Source organism: Tamandua tetradactyla, chromosome 2 (genome assembly GCF_023851605.1).
Source record: "Tamandua tetradactyla isolate mTamTet1 chromosome 2, mTamTet1.pri, whole genome shotgun sequence".
NCBI lineage: Eukaryota > Metazoa > Chordata > Mammalia > Pilosa > Myrmecophagidae > Tamandua > Tamandua tetradactyla.
This window is the reverse complement of record NC_135328.1, coordinates 55287062-55306059: the sequence shown is the minus strand read 5'-3', so window position 1 is coordinate 55306059 and position 18998 is coordinate 55287062. Positions and strand designations below refer to the sequence as shown.

The following is an 18998-nucleotide window of genomic DNA, read 5'->3' as shown; positions in this document are numbered from 1 at the left end:
GGGGAAGACATCGACTGAAAAGGGAAGGATCCAAGAAGGAGTGAGGTCGGAGTCCAGTCGAAGCAGCCCGCTCCCCAGGTTTTCCCCTTCTGCCCGCCCCTGCCCTGCCGGCCCCCAGCCCCGCCACTGCTGTCTTTACAAAACCTCAATCTGACGTGGCTCCCCCGCCTCCTTCAGATGTAGTTCCAAGTCCTGGTCCTGGCTCTGCCCACCTCCCCCACCCCACTTCCCGCCTGTGCTGCCCTGTCCTCTACTCTCTGGCCTCTGGCGCCTTCCTTTCTGACACCTGCCCTCCACCCCTCTCCCAGCTTCCACAATGGAGACTCGCCTCTCCAGCCCGTGGCAGGTCTCTGCTTGACCCTCCCTTCCTCCTGGGAGGCAGCCCTGACCACCGCCCCCCACCCCCACCCCAGGCAGCCCTTGATCACAGTTTCCCTTCACGGGTCATTTGGAGCTTGTCATGTGCGTGGTCTCTGTGCCCCCCCCCCCCCCCACCGTGAGCTCCGGGCAGGCAGAGGTGTGCCGGGCACATGCAAGGGGCTGCGGGAGGGCTCGCTGAGCGTCCCCCTCCTCGGGGGTCTCCACTCGGACAGCCCCCAGGGCTTCTTCTTGCTGCTCTCTGAGAAGCTAAGAGGTGGCTGGGGCAGGGGGAGCGTAAGGAGTCACTGGGTCTGCCCCACACCTGGGCACCTCTGGGCAGTTGCACCACGTGTAGCTGAAGCCTTCAGTGAGGATGGGGCAGCAGGCTGGGCTGGAAAGGTTTCATTCATTTACTCACTCCGGGTTCATCAGCTATATCTGAATATCCTTTGTGGGCCAAGCAGCCCTGGAGAAGCAGCTCCCAGGCCTGGCTGCCTACCAGTAGCGGTGATGGAGGGGGTCCTATTGAAAGCCACCCACTCACCAAAACCTCGGATTCAGATGCCTGCTCAGGTTTGGAAGCCTGTTGTGATTGATCCGAGGAAAGGCATCAGTGCTGTGGTGAGGGCCGGTGAGCACCACCCTCCCCACTTTATAATAGGGAACCGAGGTCCCCAGAAGCTCAGCTTCCCCCCACCCCGGGACACATCTGTAGCCCAGGCACCTGGACTGTTCCGAAGGAACGCTGGCCACTCTGCTGTGACCACCCGTGCACAGCAGACAACGATCGCTGGAGGGGATCCGGCTGGGTGGTCAGGACAGCTTCCCCAGGGAGGTGGGGTTTCAGCTGGGCCCAGTCGGATGGGTGGACAGTTCAGATACCGACAGGTGGAGGGAAATTCCACCAGGCTGGGAGGAGGGTGCACAAGATGGAGGGAATGAGCAAAGGACCAGACCAGACCTGCAAAATGTTACAGGGAGGGATGGGTTAATGCATTTGTCTGGGCCAAAAGCTTGGTAGGAAGAGCAGGAGATAAGGCCAAAGGGGAGGCCAGGAGCCAGACGGGCGGCCTTGACATTTAGCAGCTCCAGAGAAAGCCCTGACTCTGCCCAGCCAGCTTCCTTCCAGGAGGAGAGGTTAAGACAAACCTAAGAACCAGTAACAAAGGGTGAGCAGGTTGGAGGGAGCCTCCCCCAACCCCCCGCAGCCGGCACTCCTCACTCCCTGGAACCCACAAAGAGGATGACACACACACACAGCACAGGGAGTAGCCGCAGCTCAGATACAAGAAAGGATTCTGAGAGCAAAGACTGTGGAATTCTCTCCCTCTCTGGTCTTTGAATTAAAAGCAAAACCAAGACGCATAAGGTTGGAATGCATCTGTTACAGTCCTCCGAAAGACTTAAATCAGTGGTTCTCAAACTTGGGTGTCCACTGGGAGCACCTGGGGGGTTTTAATAAACACTGATATTCGGCCCCACCCCCAGAGGCTCTGATGTAGCTGGTCTGGGACGCAAAGGGAGTGTTAAAAGCTCTCCAGGTCATTCCAAGGGGCAGCCGGGTTAGAACCACTCACTCACATAATGGTACAGAGCCGTACCGAGGTCCCTGGCAGAGGGAAGTATCTGTCCAGCTCCCCGGCCCCTGTCTTTTCTGCTTCTTCTGGAGTCGCACCCGTGTGCTGCCCACCTGGGCTTGGGGTCTCCAAGGAGGCTGCCCCCAGGTTTAAACTGAAAGAGGCGAGAATCACAAAATCCGAACTCCTCTTTCCCATGGAGACCCCTCTCATCTAAGGCAGTGGTTCTCACATTAGAAGCCACTGAAGAGCTTTGAAAAATCCCACAGCCTACTCTGCATACCAGACCAACCATTTCAGACCCTTCTGGTGGTAGTTCCAGGGCACTAGGCCGGTCACAGCTCCCAGAAGGCTGCAATGTGCAACCGAGGTTGAGGTCACTGCCTTCGGGACCCTGAGCTAGGATATTTCTCCATTTGGGTGGGCTGCGGTAGCCAGGGAGTGCACCCAGATTCCTTTCCCTTCCCTCTCCCCTAGGCTGAGAGGCAATCAAGGCCCAGAGGGACCCGAGTGAGAAAGGGAGGGCTGCCCTCATGCCAGGCAGCCAGGCCTGGAACCCGGTGCCGGGACCCCCCCTCCCCCTCCCCCCTGCTCCCCTCCCCCTTCTATTTTTAGGTCCATTATTGTCCATTGTTGGGTGTATATATTTTTCCCCACTCCTTCGCCAGAAAATGGATTGGATTCTTCCAGGCACCTTCCCCGGAGCCGGTGCGTAGGAGCATGTTCGCTGCCAAACAGACATGAAATCAGTGAATTATCAAATAAGTGGATTAGCAGACTCCGTCATGTCTCGAAGGGCAGAGGGGGTGGGTGAATGCCACTGTCACTCCTCCTCTGCCCTCCTTCCTCCAGGCTGTCAGGGTGTGCTGGGGAGGAGAGGCTGATGGGAGCAGCATGCTGGCCCGGTACACTGGCATGCACACGCACACGCACACGCACACGGATGACAACGGCACTTTCGGAGATACTCAGAGGGCCTCCCGTTAGCTAAGTGGCCTGGTTAGGAGCCCAGCCACTGGGTCTAAGCAACCCCGAATAGGAATTCCAAGCTCCTCTGCTTAAAGCTGTTTGACTATGGGCAAGTGGCTTAGTCTCTCTGAACTTCACATTTGAGATGGGAATAATAATAGCATCTACCACGTGCCTGCTGTGAGGGCTAGTTTAGGTTAAGTGTTGAGAACAGTGTTTAGTATGCAGTAGGTACTCAATAAATGTTAGCTGCTGCTACTCTGAGGAGGAGGAAGAGGATGTGGAATACAGAAAACCCTCAGACAGTAGGAGCAGTCAGTTATACAAAGATAAACTCTGATTTTTCTGAGCTTAAGAGCAGGACTCTCCCAGGCACTGTGCTTGAGCAAAGGGGCTCAAGTCCCTGCAAGTGTTTGCAAGCTCGTGTGTGCGTGTGTGTGTGTCCCACAGTTACACATATGTGTGCATGCACATTGTTCTAAGAAGAGGACTACGAGTTCTCAGAGAGAGCTGTGACTCCCAAAAGTTAGGAGGTCCTGCTCTGGTGTTTCGCTGCTGAAATGTGGATGGGTCTCCTGCCTTTATTTGTTCCCAGGTGAGCCTTCCTGGATGCCTGAGAGGTCACTACCCTTTTCTCTCTCCCCACCCCTCTATCTCCTGGCTCCCTCTCCAGTTTGAACATCACGAAGGCCAGAAGCAGAAGTGGAGGATGCAGTGGGACTCTGAGGTTGGACACCCAGGACCTCTCATCTTGCAGAAAGGTGCAAAGGTAGACTCAGAAGGGGAAAGAGACTTGCTTGAGGTCACCCAACTCCTGGCAGCCAATCCAGAGGGGAGCCTGTTCCCCGGGGCCCAGGACCCAGTACCATGCCAGCCTCAGAGCTGCTTGATGAAAGGTTTGGCTGCTGCTTGGGATGGAGATGGGGACAGAGACAAAGTGCCCTTGGATGACCGACTTTCCCTCCTGCTCCACCCACTTTTGGCAATTTCTGACTCCCCAGAGGGACATGCCAAGATCCTGCGATCCCACAAATGGACACCATTCGCGTTCCGCAGGCCGGTGGCAGAGGGAGGGCCCTGCACAGTTGGTGGGAGTTCTGAGGGTTACCTGCAGGCCCCGTCTCTCAGTGGCCTCCCTTTCATCTTTTGGCCAACAACAGACACCCACGAAGACGGAGGGAAAATGCCTTGGTCACATTTCATTTCCTTTTATTTCCCTGGCCGACTTTTGGAGTAAAGTGGACAAATGACTTGGGCACAGGAGGAAGATGGAATAAGGGGCACAGGAGGTTGCAAATGGTCCCTGAAGGACCCGAAACCAGCCATGCTAAGGTAGAAGGATGTCAGATCCTCAAAGCCTTGACGACGGGGCCTGAGCCCCTTTACATTGGAGCCGCAGTTCTGGAACTCCTGAGTTTTAGATCTGGAGAGGACTAGAAACGTCATTAGTTCAATTTCTTGCTACCAACAAGACCTGAGTGGGTAGGTTGCCCTCTGTGGCCACACGGCGAGACTGCACGTCCCCTCCAACTCCCCTGTCAGGACGGCCACCCGGACTTCTGTGTTACAGAGTAAGGCAGGAATGCACAGTGGTCAAGGCCCTGGAGACAGACCCTGGCCTTGTCACTGTCTGTGTAAACCTCTCAAGCCTCCCTTTCCTCATCTGTAATGCTACCTGTCTCAGCTGGGCACGCAGCGAGACCTTGGGAAATGGCAGCCAAACCCATGACATCAGGCACGTTGAAGAAGTGCTAGCACCTGCCGACTCTGAGCCGATTGGGGGCTGGGGGGCCTTTCATAGAACAACCCCTTCCTGCCCACCTTTCACTGCCGCTAGCACGTCAGGGGGGACCAGGGCTTATGGGCATTCCGGGTCACAGGTGAGAGCTCACCTGAGCAGGCTAGGAAGCCAGTGCACTGGCCTCAGAGCCACACTGGCCTAGAGGGTACATCTCGGTACCCTGCTGGCTACAAGTGGCTTCCAGGCAGGTAGCCCACACCCTGTCCAAATGCGGCTGGGTGAGGTCAAGTCCAGTGCGAGTGGATGGTTGGAGACCTGGAGTAGAGGCCTCAGGCCCCCAGGGCCCCCTCAGTCTCCTCCTTTGGCGCCCCCACCTGCCATTCAGCCTCCTGGCTCGGCTGCTACTCACTGGAGATCCACCCCTCCGGGCCTCAGTTTCCCCATGTAGGAAATGAGAGGCTTTGGACTCCATCAGTGGTTTCATATTGTGTTTACAGGAGCCCTAGGACTTCCTGGGGTGAGGGCTCATGGAACCGGGTGGGTGGGGGTGGGCAGGAAAGTCTGCAGCACCAAGGTTCCAGGCCCCCCACTTTCACCTGAGCAGTCAGTTCTACCGTCATGTGCTTATAGTTACTGGGGTCTTTCTCTGCGTTGGTCTTGGATCATCTCTAATACTCCTTCCAAATGCACTCTCTATTTGAGCTGAGGGGTAATTAGTATCAGCATTTATTTAGTGCCTGCTATGTGCAAGGCCCACCTACGTGGCAAGGCTGAGACACAGAATCTGATTAGTGCCTGCTGAGTGGGAGAAGGGAGGACATGATGTGGAAGCTGGAGAGGAAATATTCAGAGACCAGAGAGAAGTCACAGCATCACCTCCCCCAATTACCCTTCTCTGAGAATCAAAGTTAACATCCTAGCCTAAAAGACATACTACAAAATAATAAGAGGCAGGGAGGGGAGACAGGAGGGAAGGGGGATGGGGGAGGGGGCATGCATTTGGGTCTTCCCGCCCCCCCTCAGGTCATTCAATGACTGGGATGTGAGTGTAAACCTTGACTCCACCTTACAATACCAGGGCTCAGTTTTCTCATCTATAAAATGGGGACAATAGTAATTTCTACCATGCAGTACATTTGGGAAGGTTTGGTGAAATATTGCATGGAAAATGCTTAGGGCTGTGCTGAGAACAGGTAAGTGTTCAGAAACCCTCTACCTGCATTTGAACTTCTCCCCCCACCCCCAAGACCCTGTTTTATCTGTTTGTGGCCAAGCTGAATCCCAGCCTGCATTTCCCAAACTCCCCGAATGTATTCGGGAACCACCCAGGAACACTGGACAAACTGGTTAATCTAGTCAAACGTTGTTGTACAGTTGGGGAAACTGAGGCCAAGAGGGGTTGCCTCAGTTGCCCAGCAGTAGAAGCTTTGCGGGATCCTAGAAGTCCCCAGCCCCCATCCAGCGTTCATTTCACTCTAACACACTGCCCCCACCAGCAGGTGGTGTGTGCTTGGGAAATTAGAAACACATTTTCATATATTTAAGCAAATCTGCTCCTGATGAAAAACAAATCAGATTCTGCAAACCAAAGCCGAACAGAACCGGTTTCTGCATCATCTGCCATTTCCAATTCTCCTCATCACGCCGGTCTCCTCCGGGAAGAAGCCCCGTGTCCGTGTGGACATGGGACCCTGTCTGGGTCAGGGGTAGGTGAGCCTGTCAGGGGCTGGGTGGTGGGAATACAGCTTTGCAGCCCAGATGCAATGGCTGGAGGGTGAGGGTGAGGGGCTGCAGCTCAGCACCCACTTTATTGATCTTGGCACGCTCTGTTCCAGCCGCACTTCGTGCCCTGTGAGCTCCCCCGGGCCTCTGCCTGCCCACTGCTCACCTCTGCCCACCGTTCTGCTCCTCCTACCCCTCTCCGCCTGCTGAACCTTGGCTTAATTCCCCTGGCCCTAAAGAGCTGTTAGGAACCAGGCAGAGGAAGGTTTGAATTCCAGCTCCACCGCTTAGTGGGATCTCGAGCAAATCATGATCTCCCATGTATCAAACAGTGCAATAACATCCCTGCCCCACAGGCTGATGGGGAGCTTCAATAAAACAAGCAGATGGAGTGGCGCTCTCCTCTCATGCCACCCTCACCTCTCCTCCATGTCTTTGCACTCACCACTCCTTCTGCCTGCACTGTGGCTCCCAAGGCTTCTCTCAATCCTTCCTATCCTTCAAGACCCAGCCACAGACGACTCCCCAGACCCTTCTGGTACCTGGCCTCTACCTCTGAACTCCTGTGGCGAATGCTACCTATTCCCCTCAGACACTTGGACTATAGGATCATCTTCTGTCTATTTTCTGTTTTCATTCCTTTTGTGCCTTGTGCTAAATTCTAGGATGAAAATGAAATCTCCTTTTTTTGAACACTAATTTTGTGCCAGGCCCACAGCTGAGGGCTTTACATGTTTTAGCTCATCTCATTCATGCAACCTTCCTTTGAGGTTGTGTCTCATATTATCCCCATTTTTAGAAGAGAAAACTGAGGCTCAGAGTCACCAAGGCACTTATTCAAAATCTCACATCCAGACAGTGGTGGAATAAATTTGAGCTCCTGTCTGCCCTGAAAGCTAATCCCAAGATTGCCACAGTATTATAAAGCCTGTCTGCCTGTCTGTCCACCCATCTCTTGCTTCATCACACATGGGATTTGAGGCAGTTTATAATGCATAAAATAAAACATAATGAAAGAAATGAAACTGTATTAAAAATCAGGGCTGGGGAGTATAGAGATGGAAGAGGAAGAGGATTCTAGGGAAAGGTGGGCTGTGAAAATCAGAAAAGTTTACTCTGAGTTCTGGAATCTGCAAGTCTCTGATACTCTCTGAAATGGTGTTTCCCTCCAAGTCCTTTCCCTTCTTCACTAAGTCCCAAATGCACTGCCCTCTGCCCTCTGCCCTCCTTGGGGTGTCTGGACCCAAACCCATTCTCTTCAGAAAAGTCACGGGCTAGCAGGAACAGACAAGGACCTCACACATTTGGGGGGCTGTCAGCAGCTCCCAGTGCCAAGGCCCCACAGCCCACGCCTCCCCAGTGGGCCCCAGACCTTGGCAGGAAGAGCTGGCCCAGTTCTTTCCCCCAGGAAGGAGACTTCATGAAACAAGATGTTATTGCATGGAACTATTCTTGTCCTAGGCTGGGCCCTGCCTCAGGCACTTCAAGAGACTGAGCGGCTTTAACTAAGGGCTGGGTGAAGCTCAGGCTCCAAAGTCACTTTCCACCTAAGGACAGACTTGTGCAAACTCTTCGTTTCATCTGACTGCAAATCCCACAGAAGAAGGACTCTGATGGAGAGAAGTAGGAGCTTCCAGAGCTCCTCTGTCCTGATTAAAATCCTAGTTCTTCCTCCAAGACTCTGTCTTAATCCTTCCTCCTTCGAAAAGGCTTCCTGGGTCACACCAACCATCCATCCATCCATTCATTCATTCATTCAGTAAATGCTTACTGTACAGTGACTGAGCCACAAGGGAAGTGGTGGGTCACAAAGATGAATGAAGCAGCCTCTGCCTTGAGGCACTCACAGTCCCAGGGGGAAACATACACCAGGAGTTCTAGATTTGTACTAATAAATAGCATGAATTGAACATCTGCTATCTGCCAGGCACTGTGCTCATGCCCTAAGTTGAGGCAACTTAGCCCTAAGTTAGCTGTTAATAGGGCTGTTAATTTAGCCCTTTTAACAGCCCTTAGTTGAGGCAACAAGGCCCAGAGAGGTCATGTCACATGCTGCAGGTCACACAGCAGGGGATTCCAAACTTCTCCTCTCTGCCTGGAGGCCTGAGTTCTTAACCACTGGGCGTGGACAATATACCTTCACAGGAATGTGTCCAGAGTGCCTTCTAACCCATCTAGGTTAGGGAGTCAGGGAAAGACTCCTGGAGGAGGTGAGATCCAACCTGAATCTTGAAAAATGAGCCAGGGTTCTCCAGGTAAAGAATGGAAGATGAGACAGGAAGAAAGGGAAGAGCATAAAGCCTCGGCAAAGACCGGGAGGTGGCAAGTGGCATGGTGAGCATTGAGAGCGGGTTGGGGGGAGGTGCGCCCCCACCCTTGGTAAGCTGCCATTATCTTAGTTCTCTGTTTCAGCCACGTGTTAGTGGTATATGGTCTTTAATGTCTGTTGGGTGCCTCTTGTTCTGTTTCTAAATTTTCACAAATTATCTTGCTTTCCCATCCCAGCTGCCAAGCTCCTCGTGGCAGAGAACCTGCCAGATGCCAGGCCTGTGCTGAGCATGAGGTCAGACTCTGATATGTCTGTGGATGGGCAGGTGTGATGGGGAGAGGTGGAGACTGGGGAAGGGTGTTCCATGTACACTCTACGCTCCTCTATGGGTTTGGGGGCTGGGAATGCAGAGGGGGCAGGAAGCCTGAGCCAGTGGGCCGGCCACTACTGTTTGGTTGCCGGATGGAAACGTTTCATGAACACTGAGGTCTGGCAAGGGGCAGGGCATCTGTGACTCTGATTCTGCATGCAGGGTTCCAGCTTGGGGTGGGGAGGGGCTGGGGGAGTCCAGGACCCACCTATCATCTGCATTAATCAGCTCAGCAGACTCCCTGAGGGAGGGATGGGGCAACTTGTTCTGCAGAAGGCTAAAGCGAGGCATGAGAGAAGGTAAAGCAGGTTCCACTGGAGTGAGAAGTGTGCTCCCAGGTGAACCTTCATGGCCTTCTCTTGACAAGACCGAGCACTTTTTATCCTGGAGTCTCCCTGAGATGAGAAGCTTGATGTTCATTCATTTCAAGAACATTTGAAAATGAAGAACATTTGAAAGCCACAATATTGAAGCCTCACACTAGAAGAACTTACGCTCCAACTCAGGACTTTCAGATATTTTCAGAGAGCTGTTCCTCCTCCCAGGAAGCCCCGGGGAGGCAGCCACAACCATTCCCTCTACAGGTGAGGAAACTGAGACTCAGAGAATTTAAATTATTTTTTTATTTTTATTCTTTTTACATGGGCAGGCACTGGGAATCGAACCTGGGTCCTCTGGCATGGCAGGCAAGCAATCTTGCCTGCTGAGCCACTATGGCCTGCCCAAGACTCAGAGAATTTAAATAAATGACTTGTCCCATATCATATAGCCCACCAATGGCAGGGCTGGGATGTGAACTCAGGTCTTCAGTTTTCCAGATCTGTGACCCTTGCCTGGACGTCATGCTGCCTCTCTTGGAGAAACTTCCACTGGCTCCGAGTGAAGCCCCTGGCGTGGTGAGGGAGGCTGTCATTCAGGGAGGTCAGCTCCAGCTCTATTCCCTCCCTCCCAGGACCCCCTGAGTCCCTCCTGCCCTCCACCTTTCTTCCCTCAGCAAAGACTCTTCCTGAACTTGCAGATATCCTGCGGGATGTACAGGCTTCCCCACCCTTCTACAGCAAAAGGTTTCAACCACCACGAAAAGGCCACATGGTGCATCCAAACCACGGAGACTTCTTGACAAAATGCAGATTCTGGCTCAGCAGGCCTGGGGCAGGGCCTTGGATTTTGCATTTCTAACAAGGTGGTGCCGATACAGCTAGCCTGAGGACCACACTTTGGTTAGCCAGCCTGTAGGGTCCCCTGAATGCCATCCTGCCTGGGCGAATTCTGTGGCACTCTCTCTCCTTGGCTACCGTCTCTCCCAGGAGTCTCAAGCGGTTAGTTTTTGTCTTCAAGGCACAAAGAAAGGTTTCCCCCTTCCTTTCACGTTTCCTACAGGTAGCAGATGAGTAAGCTGTCTTGCAAAGCACTGTGGGGCTGCTCCCCATGCCTAGCTTGGGTCTCCCCTGTCCTGGAGGGGCCGGGAGCGCGGTCTTTTCTCCTCCGTGGCCCAGCAGCCAGGCCAGGCCGGCCAGCCCTCTGCAGCCAGGCCCCGGGAACTGAGGGGTTGAGGGCTGCCTCTCTTCTCCTGCAACTCTCATTGAAATTTTGCCCTTGCCCGAGTATCCTCGGTTGAGAGCTCATCCCTATTAATTCTCATTGTGCATTTAAAGCCAATAGGTTTTTATTTATTCATTTATCTTGTCTTTCTTCCCCCTCCCCTTCCTCGCCAGGATGGAATTTACAATTCAGTCTCAGGTGGCCTTGCCGAAGGACAGGAAGCCTGGGGACAGAGGGGGTCTGTACCCTGAACTCTGAAAAGGACAGCCAACCCTTGGTCCCTCTTGCACCCTCGAGGTGCTCTGGGGCTCACGCTCCGGTTGACTGGCTCTGGGGACAGGCCCACCGCCTGCTACGGGACAAGACGGGTCTCAGGGAGCAGGGACTGACCCACTGGGCGATTGCAAGGTTAAGGGGGCAGTGGACCGTCCAGCTGCCGTTAGGGCGCCTTCTGGTGGCCGGTGACTACCAACTGCCGTGGCTGGAGGAGTTTAAGCTCTCTGGGCGTCCACTGGCTGTCTGTTGCCCAGAGACTAGAAACCCAGGGCATGGCATCCTCAAGGCTGGAAAGAGGCAAAGAACTCCGGGAAGAAGAAAAGCCAGGAAAGTTACCGAGGGAATGATAATGAGAATAGGCGAGTAAGAGCTATGTACACTGAGCACCTACTATGCATGGGCACTGGGCCCAGGATGGGTGTGGCCAGGCAGCATCCCTCCTGCCAGCAGGGTGACACTCCTACAGTATTATCTCTGTTGTTCAGATGAAGATACTGAAGCTCAGAGGAGTAGAAGCTCACAGAGGAGAGCCCATGCAGCGTTGGGGGTAAGCACAGATCTTCAGCCACAGACAAGCTCCTGGGTCTGGCACTGCTGCTTCTATACTGAGTGACCTTGGTAGGAATTAGGGATTTTAATCCCTAAAATGGGATTAGGATAGTGCCAACTTCAGAGCATCACAGAGATGATTAAATGGGACGTGCCTAGGACCTGCTTAGGGGAAGCCACAATAAGTGGGGGCATTGGGGTTTGAACCCATGTGCACTCGGACGTGCCCCTCGCCCCTCTGCGGGAGCAGCTCTCCCCAAGGCTGCCCTCCATCTGCCAAGGCAGCAGCCCCATCCCCGTCGGCTCCGCATTTGTAATCAAAGGCAGAGCCGGATGGCAGCCCGTAATGAAATATTTAAGTCCATCAAACAGGTGGTGAAACACTGAGGACCCACCGTGCAGGAGGTCTTGGAGCTGCTATTCTTCTGCCCCTGCCCTCACCACCTGCCCTCCCCGGGGAGGAGAAGGCAGCTCCTTCCAGACCCAGGGCTCCGAGGACACCTGCCTGGACTCCAGCCCAGTCCAGCGTGGGAGAGATGACCTCCTGCCCCCGGCGGCTGTGCTGGGTCTGTGTCTGGGGTGGGGGTGGGGGGGTGCAGTGGGCTGGGGTGGAGGTCCAGGGTCAAGGGCATCCCGAGCGGGCTCTGGCCAGGAAAGGGCCTCGGATTTGCACCTGATGCTCATTTCCACCCCTATAGCCTTTGAATTACAATTCAACTGCCCACCTTGGCACACCAGTAAAGGAAATGATTAATATTTAAGAGAAAAAAATACAGTCAAGACTCTCAGTATGAGAGGCAGAGGTTGATTCTGTCTCAGGAGGAGTGTGGAGAAGTGCTCGAGCTGGGGTGGGTGGCTGACAGCTGGGCTCTCTGCCGGGCTCACCCTCTGGGCCAGCGAAGGGCCCTTTGGTCCCTAGCAGAGCAAACCCTACCATCCTGCCCCCCCGCCCCCAGCTCTCAGCCCTGTGCTCCCTCCGTCTCTCCCCAGCTGGCTCCCTGCTGGCCCAGTCACCACCCACAGTGACAGCCTTATCACTGCTGACAAGTCCAAATGGGAATGCTCCTTCCTGGGCTGACAGCTTTGCGATGTGACTGAAGCTGCCCCATGGGATTAAGGCATCCTCCCTCAGGAACCTGGCAGGAGGGTGCCTGGTCAGGCCCCACCATAAACCCGGAGACCTGGAGCCTTCCCCAAGGACATGCAGAAACAGCAACCACCCAGAGGATGCCACAGAGCCCTCCTGCCAGCTCTCACGGCCTGGCTGCCCTGACCGCCACCTGCCAGGGACGGGGCCTCCAGGGCACGGCGCAATGGGAAAGCCCCCTCGGGAGGCAGTCCAGCTCAGTGACCTTGGAGCTGAGCACACTGAACTTGAATCACAGCTTCACCACTTCCTGGTGAATAACCTTGGGCAAGAGCCTTCAGGTCTGCTGCCTCAGTTTCCCCCATGTGTAAACCAGAAATGATAAAAGCGAACATGCATGTCACTTGCTTTGTGCCAGACCTCACTCAGAGCGCTTCACACGTATCAGTTCACATAATCCTCACAACGCTGAGTGTGCACCATGATGGTTGCCATTTTACAGTTGAGGGGATGGGGCCCACACTCTAAAATTTCCTACTTTTATACAACACAGGATCAACAACTAGCTGAGCTGAGCTGAGGATTCAATGGAATGAGACATATCAAGCCCTTAGTCACCACCACCACCACCACTCCGCCCCAAGGAGCTTGTATGAAGTGACCCTTGCTATTGCTGTTGTTAATATTACTTGATACTGGGGGTACTCAATAATTGTAAGATTCCATCCTTCTCCGTCTTGGGGACTCAAGTGATGGTGCTTGAACATCTACGTTTCTCCGGACTTAACCAGTGACCGTGGTGTTCACACATGGGGTGGGATTGGAAAGGGCACCAGTCACGCTGTCTATCCTGACCTGACCTTCCCTTCCTCCCTTACCAGTACTCTCTGGGCTTCCTTCAGACCCGCCCCTGCAGAGTGTCAGCCCAGTGCTTGGCACACCCTGGTCTCACAATTAAATTTGTTGGATTGGATTGGATGAGATGGGACGTTGTGGCATCAAAGGGATCACTGGGGGAAAGTCAGAGTATAACATTGCAAACACCTCACTTACTGGTCCCTATCGCTGACTCCCTACCAAGGCAGGCAGGGCTTATCTGCAAGGCTAGGGATCTGTGACTACTCTGTCTTCCTGAGAGGAAACAAATTAATGGCCAACTGGCAAGAATGCCCCCAACCCAGATGACAGTATCCCATGACTTCAGAGTCCCTAGGGATGGATTTTACATTGGCACATTTCCAAGATGGGACAAAGACCTGACCCAATCCCAGATGCAGGAAAGGCAGGCTTACGCCTCAGTCCTCCTGCCCTGCTCATCCTCCCAAGTGTCGGTCCCAGACTCTTTCCCACTTGGCCTGACCGAACAGAAGAGCAGTGGGCTAACTTACATGGGAGCAGAACCTCTCAGGGGGGTCTCCACACGTGATGCCCAAGGGTTCCACCTTCACCTTGACATAGTCCTTCAGGCGCATCACCTTGGGCTGGCAGGCGTAGAACTCCCAGGTGGGGCCCTCATCCGAGGTCACCCAGGATTTGCAGATGTCGTAGTCCCCAGAGGCCAGTGGGAGGCAGTGCAGGAAGAGTGCCAGCAGGTGCAGCATGGCTGCGCAGACCGCAGGGGTGCGGCCCAGAGAGGCCTTGGAGAGGCAGCAGCTGGGTCAGGCGGGACTTGCAGCCTCAGCATGGAAATGCCACATCTGCCAGGCAGTGGTGGCCAGGACGTCCCAGGGACTCGAGCACTGTGGGTTTGCGAGCAGCGAGGAACTTGTTGTTTTTTTCCAAAAGGCTGATATGGAAAATTCAGAGCCAGCGTTTCTCAGACTGCTGATGGGTAGATCAAAAAGTTGTCCATAGCCTCATGTCCTCCTAACCTTGGCATTACACCTCTCCCAGAGGTGAACCTGATCAAATCAGGCAGACTCTCAAATTGTGACAGTGGATGGAAACGGGATAGGGAGAATATCCGCAGGGATCTGGCATGAGGCCGGATCAGATTGCTTTTAATTTTTGTCCTTCCAATCAATCCAGGCCTTTAAAGGGCCCTTATTGTGTGATGTGCTCAACACAACTGCAAAACAACCCTCCGGCCTGCATTGTAAAGATAAAATAAAATCAGGAGGTATACATGTTAGCTGGAAACATGTTCCTCTTTGGGATTGGACTTGGAGTCTCAGACCAATAAAAGAGATTTCTTTTCATATGGGTTTAAAGTGACAACAAGTGTGCTACCATACTGAAAGATTTAAAAAGGAAAAAAAAAAAAAGCAAACTAGTGAGGTGTTAACTGAGGAGAAGGTTATTTGGCTCTACTTTGGTAGGGAGAGGCACTAATGGGGGCCAGCTGACCTTGGCTGGTAGCCATCGGCAACTTATTATGAAGTTTCTGAGGCTTCGGCTCTCAATCCATCCAGGTACCTGGGGTCTGGCTTGTCTTTCATTGTAAGAGGAGAGGAGAGCGAGCTCATTAGCAACAACACCTGCAACAAATTAAAAAGGGAGGGGAGAATAAAAATGTATAAGAACAAAAGCTCTTTAGCAAAATGTGGGGGAAATGAGGCTGTATTAGCAAGGTCTCCTGAGAAACCTGGATTATTTTTATTAATATTGGAGTTGCACATTTGGAACTTGAGCCCGTTATTTTAAAAGGTGATGAATTTTTTCCCCATCATTTATGGGGGTTTTGGGTCAGCAGAAATGCCCCCTCTCGGGGGTCAGCGACTTTCTAAAACATCCCCAGGAACCAAGATTTAATAGTTGCTTTAAAATACCATGACTGGCAAGTCAAAATGTCAACGCTGTTAAAGGCAAAGCCGAGACTGTAACTGTAGGCGCAGACTAACAGAGCGGTCCGTGCGTCGGCAAACAATCAACAGCTGTGTGTGGATAAATAATTTCCCAAGGACAGACACAATCTTGGAAATGGAGATTTTAATTTTTTAACTGTAAGAAAATTGGGAAATTGAAGACTTTCACAGGCAAGACAATGTTTTCTCATATTAGATTTTCTGATCAAGGCCAATCATCCTTAGAGGGAATGTTTATCAAGGGATCAATATAATGATCATTGCTTTGCTATTTTAAGCTACTGGAAATTATTTAAAAGTCCAAATAGACATAAGTAATAGGAATGTTACATTGTAAAGCACATGACCCTACTACTGCGGTGTTTACAGATGCTTGCTATGTCTCCGGAAGAATTCCGATCCAACCAGTATGGGATTCTAGCCAAAAGAATTGGCCAATAGGTCAAAGGTTACTGCATTGAGACACAGTAGATGCACCTGTGCCATTAATTATTCTAGTTATGTCTACAATTACTGCGTTTGAATTCCCAAATGGCTGCACATTGGTGCTGAACATAAACCTGCCTCTCACCTGGACATTGTAAATGTCCCTGAAGAGTTAACTAGGTTTTGCATGAAACCCCATTCTCCACCCAGATACAAAGAAGCCCCTGCCAAAAATGACAACCTGAGTGGGGAACGCTGCCTGCTGGGGCTGAGCACCTGGCCTTGGGAAGAAGCCCCCAGCCAGCGTGGGGGGACTCCAGGCCCGAGATTCCTACATCTGCCTTAAGGCAGTCCCCCACCTCTCTGACTGGCTGAAGGCCCCTGATGGAGATGAATGAAGAGGCGGCAGGGTCCCCATTTTCAGGTCTCACCTCCGGCTGCTTAAAGAGAAACCTGTTTCAGAACCTGCCCGGCCTTGAGCGTGGTGGTTGTTAGAAAACTCTCAAATACGCCCGGCGTCTATTTTTACAATCTGAGAAAATGTAGTAAAAATAAAATAGCGCGGCCGGCAAGGGTTTGGATGCTTCTACCCCAGCTCTGTGCTGCCCAGAAAACAGCACGTCCCTAATTAATTCTTCAAGCCACGGACTCCCGACTGTTCGCTAACAGGTAGGGAGCTCCTCACGCCGGGGACAAGCAGGGCGCGGGTGTGGCTCGCAGGGTGGCCCAGCTGCCAGCTTCCTTGGTCTGCAGGACCAGCGGCCGCCCCCGGCTTGGAAGGCGCTGGACCAGGGCTGGGTGTGGGGAGGCGGGGAGGCCAGGCCGAGCACCTTGCAAATCTCTTAATTGCTTTTGCAGTTCTGTTGGTTTGAATGCCATGCGTTCCCTGGAAAATGGAGGCAAAAAACGCCAACAACAAAATCTGCCGGAAGAAAAAAATTGTGTTTACAAACAGTCAATCAATTGGGCGTCGCTGGCATCGTAGAGGGAATTGTGAGCTCGCCACGCAAATATTACGGTCGGTTTTTGCCAAAAAAGAATAAAAAAAGGAGGGGGGGGTAGGAGATGCAAGAATCCCTGGAATAACGAGGCGAAAAGAGAGAGTGGGAAGCCAGCGGGAGAAATTTCAGAGTAAGAGGTTGTATCCCAGTGGATTGTTTTCTCCTCGGAAAATAAATCTTCACCTGATATTATTAAGAAACTGCAGCTCCCAGAAACAAATAGAATCAATGCGCTTTATTTTCTTTTAAGAGTCCTCAGGAACCGAGGGGGGCTGATAGCCAGGGTATTAAAACCTGAAAATTAGATTTTATCAGGATTTCTGAACTCAGATTTCTCTGTCTTATTGAATTAGCGCCTCTTGGAGCTGGCTGGGCTGGCGGGCAGGCTCCTCTCCGAGGTGTCTGCTGCGCCCTCTCGGTGAAGGAAACTTGAGCGGCGGGCGCCGGACCCCGGGGGAACCTAGGGGTGGGGGGCGGAGGGGTGGGGGCTTCTGGGGATCCAACCATCCCGAGGTTCCCCCTCCCTTCCGGGCGGGGACTGCGGAGGGGAGTGAAATCTGCCTTCGGAGGGTGGGGTGGGGAGTGAAGGAGGAAAAGGGGTGCCAGCTCAGGAGAAGATCACCTCTCTGTCCAGGGTCCTGGGCTGGGTGCCCCCCACTCACTGTTGCAGCAGCGGGCATCCCGGTTCCGGATGCCCTGGCTGCCCTCCAGCCCTGGAACGACCGCTTGTTCCGTGCTCTAGCCCCCACCCCACCCCACACACCCTCTCGGCAGCCAGGAAGCCCGCTAGGATAGCGGGGAGTCCGGGAAAGTTGGGCGCGGGAGGCGGGGCTCGAGAAGGAGCCCTCCGCTGGGTGGTTTAGAGCCGTGAGGGTGGGTCCCGGAGGGCTGGCGGGCGGGGTCAGTCCCGGGCCTCCGACGCCAACCGATCGGGGTTGAGTCGGTGCTTTAGGCCGGCTGCAAACTACATATATTGCACGTGGAAGTGCTGGGCAAACCAAAGCCTGCTTTTTAATCTCTCCAAAGTTGTGTGCAAACCACGAGAGCAATTCATAATCACGCCTTTAATAAAGCCCTGGCCTGCCCCAAGAGTGCCCCCTCATTTGGCACCGCCTGCCTTAATTAGACACCAAGCAAAGCACTCGGGACTTACAGTTGCATCCTTTCTCCTCGAGCGGCTGGCAGCAGCGACCCTGCCGCCGCCGCCCGCGGCCACCCAGGTGGCAACTTGCTCGGGAGCGGGCGGGCCCTGCGAGCCCCCGGTCCTCTGCCGGCAGCTGTCTCGTCTGTCCCTACCTGCACATCGTCCAGTTCAAAGTTCGCCTCCATACAATCCCTAAAGCCAGTCCCGACCCTTCATCCACACACCCTTACACAGCACGGAAAGAAGTTTCCAGCTGTGGCTAAGAGTTTCTCCGTGCAACTTGCATATTCACCAGTTTGGGAGGGATTGGAAGGGTATGGAAACAGGGTGGTTGTAGGTTGTGGCTATTAAATTGGGGTAGGGGAGTGGCGCCAGAAAAGGTTAATTTTCTTTAAGCAAGCAGATACAGGCATTCCTGTAACATCAACCCTCATCTCTCTCTCACACACACACACAAACCGCACACAAAAAGATGGAAAAAGACCCAAGTTGGGAAAAAGCCAGCCAGAAAGACAAGCTACTCCTTTAAGATATTGCTACAAACGCGGACACACACACACACACACCCCTCTCTCGGCGACTCCAGCCTTCTCTAGTAGCAGCCGCTACCAAATAACTTTTGCATCGGATCGTTTGCTAGGCTGCTGTAAGTGGCCCCAGGAAAGCCTGCATGGTCACCGAAGCCCTTTAAAAATGAAACCAGGCTGACAAAGCTGCGGCGTCTCGCCCCCCCACCCCCCTCCACCCCCCGCTCGCCTACTGGGCTCTCCCTGCCCGCCTTACCCCGGCTCGGAGCAGATTCCCGGAGCGGATACCCGGGAGGCCGTGGACCGCCACCCTCTAGCGCTCCTCCTCCCGGCTCCGGCTGGCGCTGGGTTGGGGCGAGGGCAGAGGGCTGTGAGCCGGCGCTTCGTCCCGGTGTTGCTCCCGCGGATGCTGTGGCCGCCGCCGCTGCCGTCAGATTAGGACTGGGGAGCCCTCCGGCTGCCGGGGGGGCCGCCCGCAGCTGTCCCGGAGACGCGGGCCAGGGGAGGGGGCCGGCCGCGCCGCAGGCATCGCCCACCGGGGCCGAGCGGGAGGTCGCCGCTAACAAGTGCAAACTTTTTGGCCCCCCTGGGCGGCACGGAGGGGATCAGCGCTTGGGCGCCGGGCAGCCCCCGG

The 18998-nt window shown here is 53.8% G+C and overlaps 1 protein-coding gene across 1 annotated transcript in view; it reads right to left on the bottom strand.

Moving 5' to 3' along the window:
* NTNG2 (netrin G2) overlaps window positions 1-18751 on the bottom strand; it is a 65712-nt gene extending 46961 nt beyond the window's left edge. Inside the window, exons 1-2 of the mRNA XM_077147307.1 lie at window positions 18621-18751; window positions 13851-14939 (exon numbers count right to left, since the gene is read on the bottom strand). Coding sequence (XP_077003422.1) covers window positions 13851-14063 — 213 coding nt within the window. The 5' untranslated portion in view covers window positions 14064-14939; window positions 18621-18751. The remainder of the gene's footprint in view (window positions 1-13850; window positions 14940-18620) is intronic.
* Window positions 18752-18998: the final 247 nt, after the last annotated feature.